Source organism: Dromiciops gliroides, chromosome 3 (assembly GCF_019393635.1).
Source record: "Dromiciops gliroides isolate mDroGli1 chromosome 3, mDroGli1.pri, whole genome shotgun sequence".
Lineage (NCBI taxonomy): Eukaryota > Metazoa > Chordata > Mammalia > Microbiotheria > Microbiotheriidae > Dromiciops > Dromiciops gliroides.
In genome coordinates this window covers 278470315-278496957 of record NC_057863.1, presented here as the reverse complement: position 1 = coordinate 278496957, position 26643 = coordinate 278470315, and the positions used below count along the sequence as shown (strand labels likewise).

General features: G+C 39.7%; 1 protein-coding gene across 3 annotated transcripts; it reads right to left on the bottom strand.

The window, feature by feature from the left end:
* Nucleotides 1–1406: 1406 nt before the first annotated feature.
* On the bottom strand, nt 1407–22630 carry C3HXorf38 (chromosome 3 CXorf38 homolog). Of its 3 annotated transcripts, XM_043991356.1 has the most exons (7): nt 22364–22629; nt 20665–20799; nt 13338–13457; nt 9750–9899; nt 9274–9453; nt 3236–3401; nt 1413–2073 (listed from the first exon to the last, which is right to left on the bottom strand). In XM_043991356.1, exons 1-6 carry the CDS (start codon nt 22577–22579, stop codon nt 3261–3263), a joined length of 942 nt encoding a protein of 313 aa, XP_043847291.1. In that variant the 5' UTR covers nt 22580–22629; the 3' UTR covers nt 1413–2073; nt 3236–3260. The 3 variants fall into 3 exon arrangements, with proteins under 3 accessions (XP_043847292.1, XP_043847291.1, XP_043847293.1); XM_043991357.1 differs by lacking the exon at nt 9750–9899 and having other exon boundaries at nt 1407–2073; nt 22364–22630; XM_043991358.1 differs by lacking the exons at nt 20665–20799; nt 22364–22629 and adding an exon at nt 17194–17496.
* Nucleotides 22631–26643: the final 4013 nt, after the last annotated feature.

Below are 26643 nucleotides of genomic sequence, written 5' to 3'. Positions count from 1 at the left end.
TTGCTTTCCTCCTCCAATTCTGAGCCCAGTTTATTATCTAGTTGCATTGAGTTCAAGAAGTATGTATGGGTGTATTGTGAATTTAACAAAATAATAAAATGAACATTTCCATATATTAAGAATAGAAAAAGGATTGTACATGAAACTAAATTATTCTCCCTCCCCCCAAAATTGAATTAATGGGCTGGCTTGATGGGTTGTCTATATCATAGTTTGGAAAATAGTCATTATTTACTTTGGTTTTCCAATGTGTTATAGTGAGGCTGAACTTTTGAATATGGACATATTTCATTTAGGAGGTTCTGCAAGGTTCCAGGGCTTAATAGTACTGAACAGAAGAGGTCATTAAACAGTATCTTCATTGTTACATCTTTCCAAGAAATTTTTATGATTTAATAAGTTATATAGCACATACTAGGTGTCAGGCACTGGCCTAAGAGCTTTACAGAGATCTCATTTGATCCTCCTAACCATCCTGGAGGTAGGTGCTATTATCATCCCCATTTTACAGTTGAGGAAACAGGTAAACAAAAGTTAGGTGTCTTTCCTGATGTCACGCAACTAGTGAGGTTGAATTTGAACTCAGTTGTTCCTGACTCCAGGCCTAGTACTCTATTCACAGAGCCACCTAGCTGCTTTAATGATTTGACATATGTAGAGGGCCCAATGTTTGGAAGGAATCTTTAAGGCAGTGCTGTGTTGTATTGAGTCAAATGCATTTTTTTGTTTGTTTGGGGTTTTTTTCGGGGCAATGAGGATTAAGTGACTTGTCCAGGGTAACACAGCTAGTAACTGTCAAATGTCTGAGGCCATATTTGAACTCAGGTCCTGAATCCAGGGCTGGTGCTTTATCCACTGTACCACCTAGCTGCCCGAGTCAAACACTTAGAGTGGGATCTTATTTTTTCTATAACTTGCCAGTCAGTTTCAGTCTAAAGATTTGTTTTCCTATAGAATACTTTCTGCTAATGCTTGCTTGTTCACTTCTCAAGCCTTTAGCAAGAATTCCTTCAATATGTGTGCAGGTTATTTTCCTAGAAATTTTATAGAGATAGGCAAGTAAGCATATGGGTTGGGAGTTATGCTAATTTCTTGGTTGCCCTTTTCTGATTATAAGGCCTGAGATTTCCCAAGTGTTTGGTATCCCCTCCCCCCTTTTAGATATTTTGAGAATTTATCCCTTAGCATCCTCAAAATTCTATTGCCAATTGCGTGGATCTCCTGAGTACACTTTAGTTTGGCACTTTATTGTTTTTTCTTGTGTAGTTATATAGCACTCTTTCTCTCTTTTAGCCTCCTAGTTATGCCCATTCTCACAAACTAGGCTTACTACTGCCATACTAAGCAACTTAGCTTGATTTTTGTAATAATTGCAAAGGTTTGGGGAACAGCATCTACATGATATATCTGAATTTAAATCACGAACCCATTTTTTATATTTAACCTATTATTTTAATTTTAGGAATTTCCAGACAAAGCAGTAAGAGATAGGAATGCTATGGCAGTGGACATATATATCCAGTGACTTAACATATATAAAGCTAGCTTTGCAGAGTTCCTTTCTATAGCTCTTTTAAGAGCAGAGAAAAGCCTAACTTTTTTTTCATAATAATTATTGGGTAGGAGAAAGTTGTATTTTAAGAACTTCTAAAAATTTTGGTCTATGGAGAAGATAGAGCACCCAAACTTTTAATCATAAAGAAAAAGAAGAATCTTGAAGAAAAATCCTTTATTACTATGAAGAATACTTCTATTTGCTATTAAATTCATTCTTCTTCCTTGAATAAAAGTTTCTAGTAATTAAGGAGGAATCTTTGGTCTTTGACCTTCACAACAGTCCTGAAAGGTAGGTAGGTGCTGTTATTTTTCTCATTTCACATCTGAGGAAGCTGAAGCAGAGGTTAAGTGACTTGCCCAGAATCATACAGCTAGTAAGTGTCTGAGGTCACATTTGAACTCAAGTCTTCCTAGCTCCAGGGCCAGCTCCACCTTGATGCTTCCCCCTTCAGTAATGAGACTGGAATCAAGATGATCTTCAGATATCATGTTTTATTTTGACTAAAAAAAAAATCACTAAAATAAAAGAATAAGGGTTTTAAATTAATCATCAAAAGAAAGAACAGGCCCTGAAAATTGCAGTCCATCTACAGAGAAAGAACTGATGGTATCTGAAAACAGACTGAAACACATTTTTTTTTCTTTGACAATTCCTTAATCTGAAGTTTTGTTTAACTGTTTTCTCTCACAACCTAGCTAATGTGGGGATGTTTTCCATGACTACTCACGTATAACTTATATTGAATTGCTTGAGTTCTTGGGGGTGGGGGATGGGAAGGGAGGAAGAAAAGTTGGAACACAAAGTTTTAAAAATTTGATGTCAATTTGTTTTTACATATTTTTTGGAAAATAAAATTCTAAACAGAAAAAAAAAGAACAGGTCAAAACTAAAGGTTACTTTTAATGGGTTGTTTTCATAGAATCATAACAAATATTTCATAAAATTGCCAGCTGTTCCTATTAGAGTTACCTAAGAAACAGGCATCTTTATTAAATGACAATTTTAGGGATGAACCCCTACTCATATTTCATCTATTATGGATATAAAGTTAATTCTCTTAAAAATAAACCAACAGGGGGCAGCTAGGTGTTGAAGTAGATAAAGCACCAGCCCTGGATTTAGGAGTACCAGAGTTTAAATCCGGCCTGAGACACTTGACACTTACTAGCTGTGTGACCCTGGGCAAGTCACTTAACTCCCACTGCCCTGCAAAAATAAATAAATAAACAAACAAACCAGCCAACCAACAATATAGTGTTTGTATAAAAATTGCTGAGTTTTGTTATATATGAATTTGCTTTTTGTATTTAAGAACCATTGCCTGAAGCAAATCAAGGACACAGCCTATTCTTTCTTTCTTTTCTTTTCTTTTTTTTAGTGAGGCAATTGGGGTTAAGTGACTTGCCCAGGGTCACACAGCTAGTAAGTGTTAAGTGTCTGAGGCCGGATTTGAACTCAGGTACTCCTGACTCCAGGGCTGGTGCTCTATCCACTGTGCCATCTAGCTGCCCTTATTCTTTCTTACAAAGTCATTCCAGCAATAGCATACATCATTTGAAGTCCTAAGCATATAAACATAATTTGAATTCTTAAATAACCCTAATACTCTTCCCAAAGGAAGAGATTAGAGAAGAGACAATTCTGTCCCTTAGTTAAAATGTGTGCATTAAAACTCACCTTTAGTCTCTATCAGGTCAAGCATCTACTTCCCAGGGTCCTTTGTACACCTTTTTTGATACTGTAGATTAAAATCTTCCAACTTTTGTATTTCTTTTTTGAAACTAATTCTAAGATCTTTGTTGTTTCTTAGGAAGACCTTCATTGCCTCTACATTTTTTATGATCTGAAATAATGAAATTAAACAAAACATTAAAATAAAAAATTACTACCACAAGCTTTTCATTTTAAGCCCGGCCCTGGGGGTAAGGATAGTTATCTTGTGGTGGCAGGTAATCATTTATATCTCTAATTATCTCAGCTATATGTCATATAATATATAACATATAACAATGTGTCAGTTCCCCTTACCTTTCTAGTTTCTCCTGTCAGTGTACCTCTTAAAATGTCACAGAGTTGGGGCAGCTAGGTGGCACAGTGGATGGAGCACCGGCCCTGGAGTCAGGAGGACCTGAGTTCAAATCCGGCCTCAGACACCTAACACTCACTAGCTGTGTGACCCTGGGCAAGTCACTTAAACCCAATTGCCTCACCAAAAAAATAAAAAAAATTTAAAAAAATGTTAGAGTACTTAACTCAATACTCCAAATGTGATAAAAACCAGTACTGAGTACCATGGAATTATTATTACCTCTTTTGTCCTAGATACTCTGCAATTAGTATGACATGACTTGTTCAGCTGTTTCACTCGTATCTGACTCTTTGTGACCCTTTTTGGGGTTTTCTTGGCAAGAGATACTGGAGTCGGTCTTTCTCCAGCTCATTTTACAGATGAGGAACTGAGGCAAACATGGTGAAGTGACTTGCACAGGGTCACACAGCTAGTAAATGTCTGAGGTCAGATTTGACTTCAGGAAGAGTAATCTTCCTGACTGCAGGACCAGCACTCTATCCATGTGCATCACCTAGCTACCCTGAGCATTTTGCTTGGTATATATTGCATCATCTCAACTAAATATAATATACTTGCCATGTAGATTAATACTTAACATTAATATAGGGATTTATACTTACCAAAGCATTTTATGGATCTGATCTTAATTTGATCATCGCTGCAGCCATGTAGGTGTAGTAGTTTCTACTTAAAGCTCTCAAACAGTTTCTGAAGAGATACTTCCCTTAACTAATGCCTAAAGAATAGTGCTTTTGTTGGTGTGGAGTCCACTATATTTTTCCCCCCGGATTTTTATTTTTAGCTATTCTAAGCTTGACAAACACAACAAAAATGGACATTTCCCAAAGTCAAAAACAAGAACTATATGAAACATACATATAGTTTTAAATTAAAATATATAGTATGTAATATATAATATACATCATTATATAATATAATAAATTTAACCTATTACTTTTAGAGCTATGTTTCCCTCTGAATTTGCTTTTGTTCTCTTCTGTTCATTAAAAAAATTTGATCCTTTTTTTCTTTCTTGGTATTATATCACTATACCCCCTCCTACCATTTTCTTCCTACCCCAAGCCCCCTAAATGCCTTCCCTTGTAACAGATAAGGAGAGTCAAGCAAGGCAAATCTACACATTGGCTATCTGAAAATATATGTCTCATGCTGCACCTTTAGTCTACTAACTCTCAAGTGGGAGATAAGCTTTATCAATTCACTTTCTGCAATCGTGTTGGTCAGTGCATTGACTGTTAAGTGTGTTTAAAAAAAAATGTATACCAGTGGTCAAGAGCTGTTTTTAACCTTAGACTGCCTGCTTTTGAATCAGAGCAGGGAGTACCAAGGCATTTAGTTTTTTTTTCCTATAAAAGGATTTTAGTTGAATTTGTTAAAAAGTCCATAAAAAGAGTGGTGAGCATCTTCACACTTTGAAGGATGTGAAAGATGCCTTATGGCTCCAGCCCAGCCCGACATGGGGCTCTGCTAAGCCTGAAGCTGCATTCTGATGAACACCACTCGTTAAGCTGTCACTTGATCCAAACACAGCATGAACAGTTTCTGATCCCATTTGGCTCTTTTTCTGAAAGTATTTTACTATCATTTGTATACATGTGCTGTATATTTTAACATAGCCCCCCCTTTTTTTATAATTTTATGTATCGTTAAGGCTCAGGCAAACTTCAGAAAATAAAAGGAGATTACGAGCTATGGCTGCCACAATGTCCTTTGCTATCCCTGAGGAGTCTTCACGCTTTCCACTCACATACCACTGTGCATTTACTTTGAAGTGCCAGTGTCACTCTTAGCTTCCTAATGGACCAGCTTCAAGTCAAGTCCCAAGTCATTCCACTCCTATTATCTGTTTTGAAAAAAACTTTGGATTGTTAAATATAAGGGGAAAAGGTTATTGGGCCCCATACTTTAATGAATGGAAGACACAGAATTATAATGAGGAAAAACTATTCTCATAGTGTTTCAGGACTAAGGCCCTGCCTGCTCTTATGACACTGCTTTTATTTTCTTCTAGTCCTATGAGCAAGAAGATTAAGTATAGGTGCCTCAGGAGAGAAATGAGAAAATATGGTAGCAATGGTAGTGGAAATGAGAGTGTCTTAGGATGGGCTTTTCTAGCTCTAACCAGACCAGCATTCCACAGCTGCTAGGAGGTAAGGTGCCAATTTCTACCTTGGTCATTAGGACTTTGCAGCAAAGGGGCTTTGAAAGGAAAATGAATGCTGACTCAAATGTCATTTGAAAATAGCGAGGCAGAATTAAAGATGTGCTAGTAAAACAGAGGATTTGGTAAATAGCACCTTCCCCTTTTTTTTTTTTTTTTTGGTGAGGCAATTGGGGTTAAGTGACTTGCCCAGGGTCACACAGCTAGTAAGTATTAAGTATCTGAGAAAGGATTTGAACTCAGGTCCTCCTGACTCCAGGGCCGGTGCTTTATCCACTGCGCCTCCTAGCTGCCCCCTTCTAATATTTTAAAATTCTTAAAGCATATTATAAAGTAAAATATAAAAATGTTTTAAAATAAAATTCAGAAAGCTTATAAATAAAACCAATTATCTTATAGACAACAAAATGTTTTTTAAAAACCAAGTTTATAGGGGCAGCTAGGTGGCGCAGTAGAGAAAGCACCAGCCCTAGATTCAGGAGGACCTGAGCTCAAATCTGGCCTCAGACACTTGACACTTACTAGCTGTATGACCCTGGGCAAGTCACTTAACCTTCATTGACCCACAAAAATAGAATAAAAAAAAATAAAAAAACAAAAATAAATAAAAAACAACCCATGGGGAAAAAAACAAACAACAAACCAAGTTTACAGACCCCAACTTAAGAAACTTTAAAAGTCTAACACATCCATTAACAGAATCACAGAATTCGAGATTGGAAGGGACCTCAGTGGCCATCCAGTCCAAACCAAAAGCAGAACAGAGAATCTTAAGATTTTAAGTATTTACTGTCAATAAATAGTCATTAAGTGAATAACAACGCATAATTAGTTTTAAGTAGTCTTCCTTGTGTTTAATCCAAAGTTGTCTTTGACATCTCTCCTGCTGAATTTTCTCCTTATTGTATTTCTGTATTTTTGAGTTATAAATCTTTTATTTTCAGAATATCTGATACTTTGGAGATTCTCTACCATATTTTAACTTACCTATTCTAAGTGTTTGTCTTATATATTTCTTGGAGGCAGGTGGTGTTGGGCCTGGAATCAGGTAGACCTGAGTTCAAATGTGGTCTCAGACATTTATTAATTGTTTAACCCTGGGCAAGTCACTTAATTTTTGCCTCAGTTTTCTCAACTGCATTGCACCTATCCTGCAGGGCTGTAGTGAAGGTCAAATAAGATAACATTTATAAAAGTACTTAGCATAGTGTTTGGCACATAGTAGGCACTATATAAATACTTACTCCCGTACCCCCTTCCCCTTCCTTGGGAACTCTGTCATGGAACTTTTTGGTGATTTGATAAAGCCTGGGGACCAACTCTTAGACTGTTTTAAAATGCATAAAATAAAATTCAGAAAGCTATGAAGGAAACCAATTATCTTAATGTACCATTATAAAAATATTTTTTAAAAAACAAGTTCATGGACCCCAAGATAAGAACCTCTCGTGAGTTTTAACACCTATTAAAAGAATCATTCAATTTGGGATTGAGAAGGACCTTGGTGGCATCCAGTCTGACCCATATGCAAAAGGAATCTCTATTAAAATAGAACTGGATAGCTGTCATCAATCTTTTGCCTGAAAAATTCCAATGAAAGAGAATTCACCACCTTTTATGGTACCCCATTCCTGTTTTGGACAGCTTGAATTTCCTACAACATGTCTCTTGGTAACATCCACACATTGCTTCTAGTTTGGCCCTTTGGGGGCAAGCAGAACAAGTCTAATTTCTCTTGCACATGAGAGCCCTTCCAATAATGGAAAGACAGGTATCATATCCTACCCTCCCTCCCCCAATTCAGACCAGTCTTCTCCAGTCTTCCCCGATTCTTTCAAGTGATTCCCCATTTAGTATGAATCCTTTACTGTCCTATTCCTGTCCTCTGGATATTCCTTATCTTATCCATGTCTTTCTTAACCTGTGATATTCAGAACTGAAAACAATGCTCCATATGTTGACTGCCTAGAGCAGGGTATGAGAGACTATTCTTTCTTTGTTCTTGGAAATCACACTTCCTAATGCAGCCTTGTCTTGTGGTGCTACAGAATTAGTGCATTCTTATTCTGAGGCTATTGGAATAGAGTAATTCCATGAAAAAAAACATCTTCCTTCTATTTAAGAGGCCAGTGGAAAATGATAACCATGCTATCAGTAGTACAGGTAAAGAAAAGGAATCAGGTGAATGGAAGTAGTTTGTTCAGGGTCGTCTAATGATTCTAAATCTAATTAGGCCTTCAGTACTTCTGTCTGTCTGTATACAGTATTCTTTCTATTGCTATTTTATATAGTTCTCAACTGAGAACCTTGTTGCCTCATATTTTACAGAAAAAACTGAGACCATTTATTCTGAGCTCCGTCTTCCTCATCATATAGACCACTTATGCCACTATCTCCTCCTTCACTCTTGTCTCACATGATGACGTAACCTTGCTCTATTAAGGCTAAACCCTTAAACAATTCCATTCTATTGTGTATCCTCCAACAAACAGCCACCCTTTTGTCATTCCCACTCTTTCACTTATTTTCATTCAGTCAGTCTTTTTTTTGGGGGGAGGGGCTCGAGGCAATTGGGGTTAAGTGACTTGCCCAGGGTCACACAGCTAGTAAGTGTCAAGTGTCTGAAGTCAAATTTGAACTCAGGTCCTCCTGAATCCAGGGCCAGTGCTCTATCCACTGCGCCACCTATCTGCCCACTTATTTTCAAACTCTCCCAGTTTATTACCTACAAATATGCCCAAGGCTTCCCCAAAAAACCCTCACTTGATTCCCTCATCCCCACTATTGTCCTATGTCTCTTTTGCCCTTTGTGGCTGAACTCCTTGAGATGGCCATTGACAATAAGTGCTTCTACTTTGTCTCCTTCTACATTTTCAGTCTTCTTATACTTTACCCCTTGACATGTACTGTTTGATCTAGTGACCTTGATCTTCTGGCTGTTCCAAAGACTATTACCCCATCCCTAGTATGCTTGCCCTCCTGTCTTTGTTAACTGGCTTCCTTTTAAGTCTTAACTAAAATCTCATTTTCTACAGAAAGTCTTTCCCAACCCCTCTTAATTCTAGTGCCTTTTCCCTTTCATTTATTTCCCATTTTATCTTGTATATACCTTTTTTGGGTACATATTTGTTTGCCTGTTGTCTCCCAATTAGATTGTGAATTCCTTGAGGACAGGGACTGTCTTTTCCCTCCTTTTGTATACTCAACACTCAACACAGTGGTTGGCATATAGTTGGCACTTAGTAAATGTTTATTGACTGACTGACTTACTTATACTTTTGATATAGTGACCAGGATTCATATTTTAAAAAAATACTAATCTATATTTATGAGATATTAATTACCAACAATTATTTGGTTTATAAACCAGAACAGGAAATGTTCATTAAGCATGCTTGGACTACTAATCTCTTCTAATGGATTTTTTAGAAAGAATTTTAACACACAACATGTGATTTTTACCTCTTCAGGTGATACTGCTTGCTCTTCTGCTTGAAGATAACTCTCTTGAAGTTTTTCCCTTAATAATTGCATTTCAATTTCATTAATTTCACTTTCACTGAGGTAAAGCCTATTTTCACTTTCAGGCCCATCAAACTGATCGTCCCCAGGGATATGGACAGCCCAATCAGATGTTAGTAGCTATTTGGTTACAGAAAAGAAACATATTAATTAACTTATATTCAAAGCATAGTCTTTAAAATCATTTAGTAAGAATTATGATTAAAAGCTGTTGAGACTGTGTTGATATCCTTTTGAAGTAGGAAAAAAGCATCTAAATAACGGAGGATTTCACATCATATGTGAACTTACCTGGAGCACTTCTCTTTTTTTTATATAAAAATCTTAAAATGTGCAGTAAGCCCCATAAGATCCAAACTCCAGATGTTTGAACAGTTTTCTTCTTTGTCCCATGTATTGTTGTTATAAGTTTTTACCTGTTCTACTCTGGCACTTGTGGCTGCAATCTCTGGAATATTCCTGAATTCATTCAAAAAACTTTGAATCTTCTTCTGAAAATCTTGCAGCCATGTAGAAGAAACTTTCATTTCTGAAGAGTGCATGATTTCATTACGACACTTAATCACCTAAAAATAAGATGAAGTCACAGAATCTTCAAGTTTGTATAGGACCTGGAAGCTCACCTAACTGAATTCATACTCAACTGGAAATGCCTCTACAACACATCCTCAACATTTCAGGGAATATACTACTTCTCAAATCAGCCCTCTCCAATTCTCAATAGTTCCAATTGTTAGGAAGTTTTTCCTTACACGTAGGTGCAACTTGCTTCCTTGGAGTTTCACCAACTGTTCTGAAGAGAACTGTCATGTCACCTTAAGTCTTCTCTTGTCCAGATTAAACATTCCCAGTTTGCTCAACTGATTTTCATAAGGTATGAACTCAAGACTCCTTACCATTCTCTTTCTGCATGCTTTCCAGCTTATTAATGTGCCTCTGAAAATGTGACATCCAGAATTGGATACCCCTGATGTGGTCAAAGCAGGGTAAAATAGAGCAAAACCATCACCTTCTTTATCTCTCTTAAAGAAGTTTAAAGTTTGCATTAGTTTTTTGACTGCTATATTGTACTCTTATCTCAGCCCACCAAAGCCCCCAGTTCTTTTTTAAGTTAATTGCTATCCAGCCAAGATTCCCCCATTTTCTCTTTGTAAAATTGATTTTTTGAATCCAGGTATGGTACTTTACAATGATTAGAGTTAAATTTAACATTGTTAGATGTGACCCATTGTTAGCTTAAAAAAAAAAAAGTTAGATCATTTTGTATCCTGGTTGTCATTCAGTATATTAGCTCTTTTGGTTTTTGTGTTATCAGTAAATCTGACAGACCTGCCATCTTACCCTTCTTCCAAGTTACTGATAAAAAGGAGGGCAGTATAGGACCAAAGACAGATCCTTGAGGATGATCATAGGAAATATTCTTAATCTCTTGGCAACCTCATCAGCTCTCATGGGTTTAATTGCCATGTCTATGTAGATTACTCAGAGATCTATATATCTAGCACCTCTCCCCAACCATCAATTCTGCATCACCAATTGTCTATTGTACATTTCAAAATGTGTTACTATGACATCTCAAACTCACCATGTATCAAACTGAACTCATTATCTTGCCCTCCCCTCCAAACCTTCCATCTTCTAAGCTAATTGATTTCTGTTGAAAGCTACCAACAATGTTCCAGTATCCCAGATTCTTAACCTTGGTATTATCCTATACTCCTCATTCTCCCTCAGTCCACATATCCAATCAGTTATCAGACCTTACTATTTCTACCTCCACAACATCTCCTAAATGTAGCTCCTTCAGTAACCTTAATTTAGGCCCCCATCGCCTCTGAGCTGGATTGTTGTTATAGCACACACTGTCCTATCCATTTCAATTCAAATGGCTCCTCTAGGATATTGTCACTTCTAGGATAAATATAAACTCCCCTGTTTATCTTTTAGTGCCCTTGACAACCTACTCCTAATCTATTTTTCCAGCTTCACTGAAGTAGCCTCACAGAGGCAGTTAGCTGGCTCAGTGAATACAGCACTATGCTTGGAGTCAGTCAGACCTAAGTTCAAATCTGGCCTTAGGTACTTACTACCTGTGTGACTCTGGGCAAGTCACATAACCTCTTTTTGCCTCAGTTTCCTCAACTGTAAAGTGTGGATAATGACAGCACCTCGAAGCGTTGTTCTGAGGATCAAATGAGATATTCGTAAAGTGCTTAGCCCAGTGCTTGGTACATAGCAGGTGCTATGTAAGTGTTTATTTCCCCCTTCATACTCCCTGGCTTATCCTCTGTGATTTAACCTCCCTCCCAAACTACTCTGTGTTGAAACTACTTAGTATATATTTGTATTTATCCGCTTTATATTCATACTGTATATATTTTTGTTGTCTCTTGTTGTCTCCCATATTAGAAGGTAAGCTTCTTGTGAGTGGGGGTTCCTTCATTTTTTGTACTTGCATCTTCAATTCCTAGCATGTAGGAGGCACTTGACACATACTTGTTGAGAGATTGGTTGTAAGCTCATGCCCCATTAATAAATACCCTCTGTGTGTTGTTATTCAAAACCGTGTCAAACCTAGCTGAATCTATTACTGTGCAGCTCACCCCTTTCCATCAAGACTAGCAGGAAAAGCTTTGTCAAATATTCTGAATGAATGAAAATGCATTTATTAAGACCTTGCTACAGGTCAAGTCCTTGCTACTGGGGATACACATAGAAAAAGACAAGTCCTTACTCTCAAGGAGCTCGAACTCTAATTTGAGGAGACAAGACATTTTGTTGTTGTTGTTGCTAGAATCCAGGTAAATGCTAGCTAAAAATCCCCCTGATTTGGTCTGAAAAATTGTGTCAGTAAATGAGGTTATTTGGGCATGCCCTCCCCCTTTTTTTGAAGAAACCATGCTGATAGTGATCAGTACCTCTCCTAGATGTTTATTAATTACTGTTTAAACAGTGTATTCTAGAATTTTGTCAGGAATAGAATTCAAGTCCATAGGCCTATAGTTTGCAAGGCTCAGTTATCTTCAATTTTTAGAAAATTGGCGGGGGGTGAGGGGGAAGAAAATAGGGAAATTTTCCCTTTTCCAGTACTGTAGCATCTCTCCCATTCTTTACATCCATTGAAGATCACTGACAGCTCAGCAATCACAGCTATCAGTTCTTTTAGTACATTGGGATGAAGGTCATCTAGATCTAATGACCTGGTTTCAAATTATTTCAACTCTTTATTTAGCCATTTTAGTTTTGTCTAGCTCAAAGAACATCCTCTTTGGCTCAGAAAACATGCAGAATAAAGAGCTGAGCAAGTATGTTTTTTCTCCATTTTTGCTGTCCTATCCATTTCTTACAATAGTCCAATCCATCTGAAACAGTAGTCTTCTTATCCTTTTCTCATACTCTTTTCTCCAATATAGTTAAGGAATATATATTTTTTAAAAGTAATAGTTGGGGCAGCTAGGTGGCACAGTGCCCCAGAGCACCGGCCCTGGAGTCAGGAGTACCTGAGTTCAAATCTGGCCTCAGACACTTAACACTTACTAGCTGTGTGACCCTGGGCAAGTCACTTAACCCCAACTGCTTCACTTAAAAAAAAAAAGTAATAGTTGAAGAGTAACGCAAGTTTAAATTATGGGAATAAGTAGTAAATGGATCATTATGTCAGGAACAGCATATATGTTAGGGTCTGGGGGATGTGATTTTTAAAAAATTTATTTTGTTTATTGAGTAAACAATTTAAAAAGTGGAGCATTTTACATTTCTGTATCCCTTTGACACCCCCTCACAACCCACCAAAAATTGAATTAAGTTGCTTTACTTTTATAATCCTTTTTTTTCCCCTATGAATCAGAGGTTCTCAATAGGAAAAAGATTTTCCACACTCGATTTATACTATTATTTTCCAGTGACGGCCACTATTAAACTCATAAGATTCGCTGGCATTCATGGTTGACTTAAAATTTCAAATCAGACAACTTAAGCATTTAGAAGTACCTGGGAATTCTTACCTCTATGACTTTCTTTCGATCAATCCTGAAATGATCACAGGAGTTGATAAGATTCAGAAGAGCAACTGCATCACATTCCTCTGGTCCTTTTTTGTCCGCCAATCCCCTGGGCATAAAAGCCTGCATCACAGAGCCCACAAAATTCCCATTTGCTTAAGGAAGCTGCAAATCACTTGTCATATCTCTATTTTCTTAAGGATAACTTAGTCTTTAATTAACAAACAAAAACTTGCCTGAATCAGATTTCTGGTGAATCCTAAGTACAAGTTGGGCAGCAGAGTTCTAAATAATTAAGAGAACTTTCTGAAAGAAACCTCAAAGGAAGGGTTTATCCAATCTGTTTTTCTTATCTCACGTAAAACTGGCTAACCCACAAAATTTGGCATTTGTCCTGTTTTCAAAGGTCTTTAGGAGCACTCCATAACCTCTGTGCTAGCATTTCACAAATTGTAATAGTAAGGAGGTTTTCTCATAGAAAGACAAGTGGTTGTGCTGCTTAAGTAGAAGCTTTATAAAACACAGATGATGCTCAAAACAGACACTTTTTATAGGAGATAAGTAAAAGAAAAATCTGTACAACACAACCCATCACAGCTCAGGATTCAGTGTAACACAGAGGGAGACAGAAGTCTAACTGAGATCACACATACATACATACATACATATTTTACTAATAAAAACAAAATCAGAAGAGTGATTGGGTTTGACCATATACACACAGAAGGCTGTGCTAGAGGTGACACTCCAACAGATCAATTCTCAAGATATCTGAAATTAGAGAGGATAATAAACCTTTGGGAGGGAATCATGTACTTTATAGTTACTGAAAAATGAAACCAAGGAAATGGCAATAACCATTACATCAAAATGTGTGTGTGTACATACATATATGTGTATATGTACATATAAAATAATCTAAATAACCTCTCTTAGATTACTGCATGTTTTCAGTGCATACTTTTAAATATACACACATACATATGGTAGTATCCCAAAAATTTTATGAAGTTTTAAGCTTTGATATATGATTTTAAAAAAGTTAATGTACTTAATTTTGAATTAGCTTTTTTTTTTTTTTGCGGGGCAATGGGGATTAAGTGACTTGCCCAGGGTCACACAGCTAGTAAGTGTCAAGTGTCTGAGGCTGGATTTGAACTCAGGTACTCCTGAATCCAGGGCCAGTGCTTTATCCACGGCACCACCTAGCCACCCCAGTATTTAATTTTTAAAATATAATTGTTAAGCACTACTATCCAGTGTAAAATAGCTTCTTTCTTACTAACCTGGCCCAGCTTCTTTCCCTTTCACTCCATAAATCAGCTCCCCCCCCCCCCCCCCCCCCCCCCCCGCTTAAAACCACACTGAATGTAATAGAAAAAGGAGAATCTAGAAATTTCACGGATTCTCTAGCCCATGGTAGTAATGGTCCTAAGACTTAACTATTATATTTTTCTTCCCCATTTCTTCTTGCCAATTCAATAATGTTTTACTGTGTATTTAAGTCTTATTGTCTCCTTTTATTTTAGTTCACAGACTATTAGCTTTTCCTAAGGAAGTTTAACTTGATGTAAATCAATTACCACAAAGAAGAGACCAAAAGAACCTGCAAACTGCTTTATCAGCAAATCCTTCATCTCTTTGCCAAGCAAAGAGAAAGGGTAGCCAAGGGCAATACTGGCATAGGTTATAAACTCTTGTGAAATCTTATAAAGGAAGATGGTGGAAGATTTTGTGCAGCATCAGCTCATAAAACAGTGAAGGAAGGAACAAATTTATAGAAAAACTTGACATGAAACACCAACCACGCCAAATTATTTGAAAAGCAGTTAAGAATAAAAATGGAAAGAGGACAAACACGATTTTTGTGAAAATTGTTCTCCCCAAAACAAAACAAAACAAAACAAAAAGAAACTTGTTCTCCCTAATGCAGTATAGCGACGTCATGTCTACTTTTAACATATGGTTCCCATGTAAAGAAGTAGAAAAAGTGCTAATAAAACCACATGGGCAGAGTGGCTGGGCTATACCATGTACACCCAGAAATGGTCTGTGCTAGAGGTGAAAACTTGAGGGATCAATTCTCAAGATATCTGAAAGAGGGAAGAGAGGATGATAAACACTTGGGAAAAAATAATGTATTTACTGAAAACTAAGACTAAGATAATGACAATAACTATTACATCAATAGCAACCTTATTTCTACAAACCCATCTCTACAAAAATCTGTTGAGAGAATAATGCCCTCACATACATATTTGAGGCATCTTCAAATATCTGAGAAGGGAAACAGGAAGGTTTTCACAAGCAACATTCCAAAGTGGACTAGATTCACCATCTTTAGTATCACACAAATGACATATAAGATTCCATTATCTTATTTATTAACTACAAAAAAATAATTGATTTGGTAGAGTTAAACATTGCCTTAAAGGCTCTTTTCCAACAAGATGGCTCCCATGAATTGGTCACCATCATCCAAGATTGCTATTAAGTAAGATATTACAATAGGATCATAGTCACACCTGGAAAAGGCTTTGGAGGTTTTTTAGCCCAGTGCCCTCAAGAAAATGAGGCTGAAGGTGGTGACAGAACCAGCATTCAAATTTAGGTCCTGTGACTAAATTGAACACTCTTCTCATTATACTATAACAGAAACTACTTTGTTCGCAAGTCCTCTGATGATTACTATGAAGCTAGGCATATGACAGAAGATGTATGTGGACCAAATATTTGATGCTGCCATGGAAGATGCCCATAATTGGATCTAAATGGAAGAGGTATATGACCTCTAGATCAGGGGTTCTTAAACTGGCTTCCATATCAAAGGGTCCATGGATAGATTTCAGAAGGCCTATGAGCTTAGGGGTTGGGGGGAACCATATCTTTATTTTTACTAACCACTAAATGAAATTCTGTACTTCAGTTAGTTAAAAACATGATTCTAAGATGGGGCACCCAGACTTCACCAGACTTCAAAAGGTATCCGTGGTATAAAAGAGGTTAAGAAGACTTGCTGTAGAACAGCTCTCATGTACTCCTGTTAGCTGATGACACTGTGCTGCTGCACCAAACCCTTGAACACTGTAGAGCCACCTAAAGGAAATGTGTAATCGTTATCCACATGGGACCAGAGGAGAATGCCCATTGTCCAAATTATGATACACTGTTGGATCCATGAGACCATATCCTAGACATAGGCAAAAGATGGGCAATGAACTGTACCCACAACTGATTAAAAGAAGGGAAGGCTTAATTGAATTTGAGAAACCTCACGGTGCTTTTAATCATCCTAAACTTCTCCTGGAAACCAGGGCTTGTCTTTTTGACATCAGTGTTATTCCAGTTGTGCTATGTGAAAACAAATCATGGGAACAGCTACAGACTCTGGAGTCTCTGAATGTAAGGGATGGCCACCCAAAGAGTAACATACATACAGATGGGTCTGAGATGGCTGCAGTCTATTACCAGGTAAGAAGTGAACAGAAGCAGCATAAAGATCAGAGAGATATATGACCTGAAAAGTCTGCCAGCTCCACTGAAGATCTAGATGAAGGCCCCTAGCACATAGATCGAACGGCCTGTGGAGAATTTACAGGAGGAATATAAGACAATAAAGACCTAGAAAGGACCTCAGGGGTCATCTAGTACTACCCCTTAGGAGAACAGGGATAAGAGACACAGGATAAATGGTGGTGGTTGTTATCTGCACTGGTGGATGAGACAGGAGCACCTCCTAAGTATCATCATAAGACACCTGAAAAATTAAAGGCAAGGGATGGTTTCTGTATGAATTGACATTGCTACCTAGTGACCCCTCCCTCATAACAAAGAGGTATAAAGAAAAACGAACACTTACCACGTCTAACAGCAATGCTTCCTTCTGTTCCTGTAGCCTAGCATCTTTCAACTAAGAGACTGGAGGTATGCTTCAGTCCTCAACAATCAATTGGTCTCTGCATTTATCTGAATTATGTCTCTGTGTTTTTCTTCATATTTTTGTGATCACAATATATGACGACCAAATAACCCTCTTGGTTCTGCTTATTTCAGTCTGAATTATTTCATACAAGTCTTCCCACATTCCCTGAATTCCTTGTATTTGTTATTAATGTGAAGCAATAATAGTCCATCATTTTCACAAAATCACATTGAGAGCTAGAAGGTAGTTCAGTGGCCCATTGTCCAAAACATACACAGAGAAATCATACTCATAAACCACAATTTGCTTATCCATCCCCTAATCAATGGGTACCCCCTTTTCACTTCTAGTTTTTTGCTATTATAAAAAGCACCATTATTTTGCAACATGGCCACATGGAATATAAAGTTAATCTGGTCTAAATTAGTCTTCATCTCCTTAGGGCTATCATATCAACCCATAGGGTAAAAATTCCATCCTCCTACTCTCCAGAAATGGTTAGTGCTGGTCAATTTGATTTGACCTAAACAGTTTTTATTTGCAGAGCACCATAAGTTTCTTCTTAGTTGAGGGTGTTGTTACAGTCCCTGCTCATTTGGGGACATGAGAGAGAATCCACAATACCTTCTCAGTCCTGAGGTTCTTTGTATTTGGCACAGCCCCCAAACTCTTGAGGTTCAGCCTGGTTGTTACTGGCCCTGTGTTATTCTCAGTAAATCTGTGTCCTAAGTAGCCTCCAGATTTCAGGGGGGGGGACAGAGATTCAAATGTAACTATGGAGGGAAACTTACTTTAGCTTCTAAAACACAGAATGTTGTGGGGACCCCACTTATTCACTCAGTCAGTCAATAAGCATTTATTGAATGCCAGGCACTGTGCTAAATGCTGGGAACACAAAGAAAAGCCAAAGACACTCTCTACTTTGAAGGAATTTGAAGTCTAAAGGGGGAGACAACATGAAAGCGACTGTACAATACAATAAAAATGTAGGATAAATTAGAGACAATCAGTAGAAAGCAGGCACTAGTAAGAAAGGGAATGGCTTCTTGTAGAAGATGGGGTTTTAAAAGAAGTCAGGCAAGTCTAGAAGCAGAGATGAGGAAGGACCATATTCCAGCCATGAAGAATAGTTATTGAAAATGCCCAGAGTTAGGGGCAGCTAGGTGGCACAGTGGATAAAGCGCTGGCCTTGGATTCAGGAGGACCTGAGTTCAAATCCAGCCTCAGATACTTGACACTAGCTGCGTGACCCTGGGCAAGTCACTTAACCCTCCTTGCCCCATGAAACAACAAAACAAAACAGAAAATACCCAGAGTCTAGAGATAGTATCCTGGGCAAGGAACACCAAGGGAACTGGGGTCACTAGATTGCAGAGCTCATGGTGGGGAGTAAGGTATAAGAAGTCTGTTGAGGTAGGAGTGAGCCAGGTTGTGAGGGATTCTGAATGAGTTTTATTTTTTATAATTTTATATTCGTTCCTGGACGTGATAGAGAGCCACTGGAATTTATTGAATGTGGGGAGGAGTAAGATCTGAGCTTTAGAAAGATACATTTGACAGCTGAGGGGGTAGAGGGAAAGCCTTGAGGTAAGGAGAGAAACCAGCAGGCTTCTGCAATAGTCTAGGTATGAGGTGATGAGGGCTTGTACCAGGGTTATGGTGGGGACAGAGGTGAGAAAGGGGCATGTATGAGATATTACTCCACTCCTTTACAGTTTGCAGCCCCTTGAAATCTGATTTATAGTTCCACCATTCCAGATTACCAAAGATCTCTTAATTGTTAAATTCAGTGACCTTGTCTCTCATGTTCATCTTTCTCAATTTCATTGTAACACTCAACCTTCTTGACTTCTCTGCAGCAACCTGGATATTCTCTTTACCCTCGGACATCTTCCTAGCCATTTCCTTGGCATGATACTTGAGCATTAGCCTCTTCTTTCAAGCTGGAATTCAGGCTCCCACCTCTTTAACCACAGGTTTCTGCCTTGGAAACATTCACCTTTTCTTGCCCATGCCCAGCCCTATGCCCAGCCCCAGAACAATACTTCTCTACCATTTCTTCCTTCATTGCATTCTAACTGTAACCCTGAGAATATAAATCAAACCAACACCACCATTTCTAGAAGGGAAGTACCAGTTAATTGTGGAAGAATTCCACTCACCATCCTCTAGGCCTTTGCTGTGCTAAGCACTCCTCCCTGCCACCATTCGCCTGTGTGTGTTCTCTACCATTAGAAATTTAAGTTCCTTGAGAACAGGAACCATCTTGTTTGCTTTTATTTGCCTCGGAATGTCTAGAACATAAGATTTGCTTTATCATTCATTCATTTTCTTAGTTTTAATGACTGTTCTTTTTCTGGTCTTCTACTTCTCTGACTGATTCTTCTCAGTCTTTGCAAAATCATTATCTACCTCCTGTATCCTGTGTGTAGGTATTCCTCAAGGCTCTCTTATAGATCTTCTCTTCTTTCTCTATGCTAGCAGATGACTACCAGATCTACATATCAAACCTCCCCTTTCTGAGTTCTAGATCTATAATTGCCTCCATGGTATATGAGTCCATCCCCTTCCTTCTATTCACACTATGACCAACATAATTCAAGTCCACATCAGTTCTCATCTAGACAACTTGCAGAAACCTAATCTTCTCTGTTCACTTCTGCCCTCTTCAATCCATCCTCTGTATTGATGCCAAGCTGCTATTCCTAAAGCACAGGTCTGTCCAGATCACATCCCAGCTCAGAAAATCCAGCTGTTCCCTATGCCTTCTAGGACAAAATACAAACCCCTTTGGCATTTTAAAAACTCTCATTCATAATCTACTTCCAGCCTATCTTTCCAGGCTAATTCATTACATTTTTTCATTTCTGCTAGAGTGTCCTACCAGCCCAGTAAACAACTTCTCCTACTTAAGTGCCTCCCCACACCTGGAGGGTTCCCATCTTCACCTATGCTGCTTGGAACACTCAGCTCTCTGCACAGCCTAGTGCAAGGTCCTTCTTTACTCTCCCAGTTGTAACTGCCTGTCCTCCACCCTCTCCATTACTTTGTATTTGTCATATACATATCTATGTACCCATCTCTCTCCCACCCACTATCTTATTTACTTGTATTCCCAGAGCAGAATGTAAATTCCTTGAGATTGAGAACTGTCTTGTTTTTGTCTTCATCTTTCTAGCACCTAGCACAGTGCCAGGTAAACAATAAGGGGCTTAACAAATGCTTGTTGAACAGTTCCCAGCACATAATAGATGTCTAATAAATATTTACTGACTGATTGAATGGATCTGAATTCTCCCTGTACTCCATATCTGGGCTCTCACAGCGCTATATTTGGGTCACACCTTTTGCTCCTTCATGCTAGTTTAATATAGGTTCCTGTGGAAAATGTATTAGATAAGAAATTACCTTTGCCAGTTCCCAGGGGTCAAAAGGCCAGCGCTCAGGCTTGCAATTTCCCCAGTAGATGTCTCCATTTCTATTGGTGTGATGTTTCAAAATCTCCCTTTTCCATTCTGCACACAACTGACATTGAGGCTGAAACTAAAAGGGAGAAGGGGAGGCAGGAAATGGTATACAGAGTTCTGAGAATTTCCGGATGCAGTGTTTGCTTGCTTGGCAAGGTGGCCAACATGTGCTTGTGGACTGGGCAAGTATTTGGTATCCTTTTTTGTTGTAGTTCACAAAGCTCAATCATAGTTATAGCTGGAAGGGATCTTAGAAGTCATCTTGTCCAACCTCATTTTATAGCTGCTCACACAGCTAGGAAAGGCCAGAGCTTGGCTTTGGATCGAGGTTCTGGCTCCAGATACAGTGTTCTTTTGCCCCACTCAGCATTACTTAGCAAACAGCTGAAAAAAGTTTTCTGGTGGAAGGTGGGCTGCATTTTAGCACCTGACATTCAGTTCATTAAAAACAAAGTCCCACATGAGCAACCCCTGATGGAAAATTTACCCGTTGTAATATTGGGCTAGGCTGTCCACAGGATTTCCACCTCGAAAGTTTCATCCATGGAGGGGAGAGGAGAGTGTCACTGGCCACCCGCCTTAGCCAGTAAGCAGGCCTATACCAAGGAAGGTGGGTGAGTACAGGACTTGGGGCTGTCCTGGGATTTTACAAGGTAAGTTAGTTGACAAACATTTATTAAGCAGGTATGGTGGCTAAGCCCCGAGTGTATGTAGAAAGGCTCCTCTCAAGGAGCTCACTGTTTAAAGGGGGAGACAACATGCAAACTAGGTAAAAATAAGATGTACAGTAAATTGGAGCTAATGAGCAGAGGGAGGCACTAGCACTAAGAGGAGTTGGAAAAGGCTTCTTGATGGAATTTTGGCTGCGACTTGAAAGAAGCCAGAGATTAGGGGAAAGAAGGAGGGAAAAGTGAAAATGTCCATTGTCTGGAGATGGAGCGTCCAGTGGGGAGCAAGAGGTCAGTGTCTGGATAGCCAGAGTACCGGGTGCAGGGGCGTGGGGAGGTTAAGGTGTGACAACACTGGAAAGGCAGGAAGGGGCCAGGTTGTGAAGGGCTTTGAATGTCAAAGAGAGGATAGATCAAATCTGTGAGAGGACTCAAGGATGACACCTAGATTGTGAGCCTGAGTGACCGTGACCGGGAGGATGGTGGTGCCGGCCACAGTAATAGTGAAATTACGAAAAAAAGGAGGGTTGGGGGAGGAGGGGCAGAAAGAGAACGAGTTTAGTTCTGAAAAGGTCTACACGACATCCAGTACGAAATGTTCATGAGGCAGTTGAAGATGTGAGACTCTGGACGTTGGAAGAAAAGTTTGGGTTAAGTAGATCTGAGTCCGTGGGAGCTGAGACCTACAATTCTAAGTGGGGTGGGGGAAGGAGGGAGTCTGAATTCTTCCAAGTTTTTTTTCCTTCCAAGGGCAGCTTGGTCGCCAGTGGTAGAGGTGATGGCTGCGGTCCCTCACCTCCTCTGGCCAACTCTGCTACCTGGGTCCGGTCGGAGGCCCAGAAAAGCTAGGTAAGTTCCTGGGGCAAAGCCCTAGGGACAAAGGGTGCGGGTGGGAAGAGCACACAGCCAGGTAGGGAAGGGGAAGGGAGCGGGGAGACGTGCGGGCACGCAGTTCCGGGACGCCCTTCTCACCTGCCGAGCGCGGGGGGTGCAGCGCACGCCTCCGCTGCAGGAGGCGTGGGGGCCCAGGTTAGGGGCGGCGGCTAGGACGCGCTGGTGGAAGGCTTCCACCTCTGCGCGGATGAAGCCTTGCAGGCAGCTCCGAAGCAGCAGCAGGCAGTGCCCCGCCTTGACCCAGTTCTTGTACTCCGTGCTGTTGAGGCGCACGGCCAGCTCCGACAGCACCATCTGCCCCAGAGCAGGCCCAGTGGAGACCTGGGAGTGGCACCGAGGGACTGTGCGCATGCTCGTCCTTTTGATTCGGAGGGCGGAGTCAGTAGCCATCTAAGTCCGGCACTCTCCTCCCTTCCCTCAGCTTCCGGAGGTCCGGTGTCGAGCCCTGTTCCCTGTCCATAACCCTCCCTGTTGTGATGGGAGCAGGACACGCGCCGGTATCGCAGGACTTGTTCCTAGGAGTAGCCGTGCGTCTGTACCTCGATTAGCCGGGACCATCCGCAGACGCTCCAAACCGTGGGAAAACTGTCGTGTTTAGGCTTTCTTTAGAAAGACCACGCTTTTCTGTTTTCCTCGTTTTCTTGTTAGGCTTGGTGCCCGGAGGATTTTTTTTTTCTTTTAAAAAGACCTTTTAAACCCATCTTTAGTCGTTACCGTTGTTTACGAATGTATCCATTAACTCCCTCTCCGCGAGTCACCCCAGAGACAAAGATTAAGCAGCAGCTCAGCAAAAACAGCCGACGCACAATTGGCGTTCTCGGGATATTCTACAGCCGCTGTCTCCCTCCTCAGCAAAAGAGAGAATGTGCTTTTCATATGGGTTTCGGGGCGTTAGGCAGGACTAGGAGTCAAGAAGACTCGTCTTCCGAGGTTCAAAGCTGGCCATAGACACTTAACTACGTGACCCTCGGCAAGTCGCTTAAGCCCGTCTAAATTTAGTTCATCATCTGTAAAAACGAGCTGGAGAATTAAATGGCAAATCACTCCAGTATCTTTGCCAAGAAAATGCTAAATGGGATCACGGACAGTCGGAAACGACTGAAGAATGAGGTGGTTTTTGATGTAGGAGGACGACTCACGATCAATATGACCCTAATTCCATCCCACATCAGGTTTGGTGAAAACCCTGAGGGCCGGAGTGTGTGTGTGCGCCTAAATATGGCTTTAAAAGACTTGGAAATATAAATGAACTATAATCTTCAAACCAACACCTAGCCCAACTCATAAGCCCTCAATAAATACTGATTATTTGAAGGGTTTCCTTATGTTTTCCTGGGCATTCCAATCTCCCTTGGCAAAGGACAATTGGGTACTAATTGGATTAATAATACAAAGTTACTTTTTAGTTTGTAATAATGTCCACTTACTTCCGTCCTACCTATCCAAATTCCTTCTACCCATACCTTAGAGAGAGACAAAGTTCGGGTCTTCAGTGCAGCATTCTCTGAACACTTGACTTTCAATTCAGTGGTTGCTCTAATAGCTACTTTCTGTCAACACCACTTATCCCAATACCCTGAAATGATTACTAGTTTTCATGCTTATGTATCCTTCCTTTGGATACAGTAATGCTTCATCTATCTGACTGAAAGAAAATAAAGAACCTAGAAACAATAAAAGGACTCCTAGGCTACCCCGGGTAGTTCCTCTTATTTACAGACCCATATGTAAACGATTCTACAACACACTTTTTACATTACTTCATTTGTTCACTGGTGAGACAGTGCAAGTATCCCCATTTTACAGATAAGGAAATTAAGTCAGAAAATGTGTTATCAGTAGAATGAGAGGGTTTAACTAGAAGTTCTCTAAAATTCCTTCTGCAGACTTCTACAATGTCTAAGATTCTGAGCTTGGATTGTGACTTGCCCAAGGGAACAGACACTTTATTAAAACCAGATCTTTTGATCAGGTGTTCTATACCACATTGCTTTTAAAATAAATATAATTTAAGACTTTGCAATAAAGCACATGCCCCTTTACTGGTGGGCAGCTTCCCTTATTTAGAGCCACTTTTTTTTAGAGCCACTTCTAATAGGGTTTTTCTAAGTTTCTGTTTTCTAAGTCTATGACAAATTAGGAGAGGACATTGTAGAGGTCTACACATCAATAGGAGCAAAAAGTGCCAAGTCATAGGGGAAAGAAGTGCCTAACTGTAAAGATAAAGCAATCTGGGGTTGCTTGGCCCACAGTAGGATGTGAGAGCATAGATTGCACATTATCAAGAAGAAGGATGTATGTGGGAAATATTTTCTCATCTGAAGCCTTGGTGCTAACCATTTACTAGGTCCTCCATTCCAGCCAACTGGTTTACTTTTTTCTTTTTTGTGGGGCAATGGGGGTTAAGTGACTTGCCCAGGGTCATACAGCTGGTAAGTGTCAAGTGTCTGAGGCCCGATTTGAACTCAGGTACTCCTGAATCCAGGGCTGGTGCTTTATTCACTGTGCCACCTAGCCACCCCTACTTTTTTCTCTTTAGAAGCCTTATGCTATCCCCCTTTCTGCTTTAGTCTAATCCTAGTCTCAATAGACCCTGAATTACTCATTTGCTGGATCATCTATCAATCTGCTATCCCGAAAACTTACTCATTCTTGGGCATTTTTTTCTCTTAGTGACCTCATCAGTGCCTACTCTTTCAATTATCACTGAAGAGGTCTCCCAAAATTATATATCCAGCTCCATTCTTTAAGAATTCCAGTTACACACTACCATTTGTCTTCTAGACCTCTCCACCTGGGTGTCCCATTGGCATCTAAAACATTCTAAATGGAACTCATTCTTTTTCTCCTAAACCTGCCCCTAGTAACTTTCCTGTTTTGACACCCAGAATTATTTCTGACTTTCTATCACCCTCCACTTCTGGTTAGTTACTAAGTCTTGTCAATTTTATCTGCTTGCATGTATCCTCTATGATGTGGCCATCACTCTAATGTAGAGCTTCAATACTCCTCACCTATGCTATTTTTTTTTGGTGAGGCAATTGGGGTTGAGTGACTTGCCCAGAGTCACACAGCTAGTAAGTGTCAAGTGTCTAAGTTCAGATTTGAACTCAGGTCCTCCTGAATCCAGGGCTGGTGCTCTATCTACTGCGCCACCTAGCTGCCTATGCTATCTAATGCTCCCCCACTCTACCTACCCCTGCCAATAAGTCTCCCTGCTTTCTGTCTTTTTTCTTTAGTCCATCTGCTGTATAACTCAAAATGACGTGGTAACACACAGGTCTGACCATACCACTTCCCTGCTCAAAAACTTTGTGGCTCTCTGTTATCTCTACGATAAAATCCTCAGACTGGCATTTAAAGTTCTGTTCTGGCTCTAATTCAATTTTATTCCATTGCAACTACCTGCTCCCCAAACTCCATTCTACCTCATCTTGAGGTACCTACAGAGTCTCATTGTCTGCAACCTCCTCATTTCTTAGAATCTTTAGCTTCCTTCAAGGCTTACCTCAGGTGCCACTTCCTATTGAGGAGCCTTCCCTAATCCCCTTCCTCCTCCAAATCCCTTTCCTGAGTTGTGCTTTCTCCCTCTCAAATTACCTGCAAAATCTCAGTTCCTTGAGGACTGAATGATTTACACATAGCTTCCAGAGGGCTGGTTAGCTTGCTATCTTGCACTTGAGAAACTCAATAAACATTAATTTTTCTCTATGCCCTCCTGGGCCACTGAGGAATGTAGTAGTTTGCCTTGTTCTTAGAAATACCAAGGGGTCCCAGACCTTTTGGAATTGTCTTAAAAACAAACTAACAAAAAAACAACAAAATTTTTGCTTTTTTACTTGCTAGGCTATCAATTTTTGGGGGGTGGGGTGGTTCCACTTCAAGTTTGTTGCTCCTAATTGCCATGGGCCTCAAAGTCAGTAATTAAGTTAATTAAAACTATGTCTAAAATAAGGTGGCTCTGGCAGACTTGAGGCTGTCCTAAGACAGTCTAGAAATCTTTTTGTCATTATCTTATTTCTAAACAGACACATTAAGCTAAGTATTTTTATTTGTGGTTTTCCTAGTCTAGACATTTTTACAAATTTTTAAAACCCAACAGGATGGTACGGAGGCACTTCACAGGAAACTTCCAGGAATATTACTACCTGCAGACTCTTGACTTTGTTGTTCAGTAGTTTTTCAATTGTGTCCAATAACTTTTCATGATCTCATTGGGGGTTTTCTTATTAGTAACTGGAATAGTTTGCCATTTTCTTCTCCAGCTCATTTTATAGATGAGGAAACTGAGGCAAACAGGGTTCAGTGACTTGCCTAAGGTCACATAGCTACTAAGTATCTGAGGCCTAATTTGAACT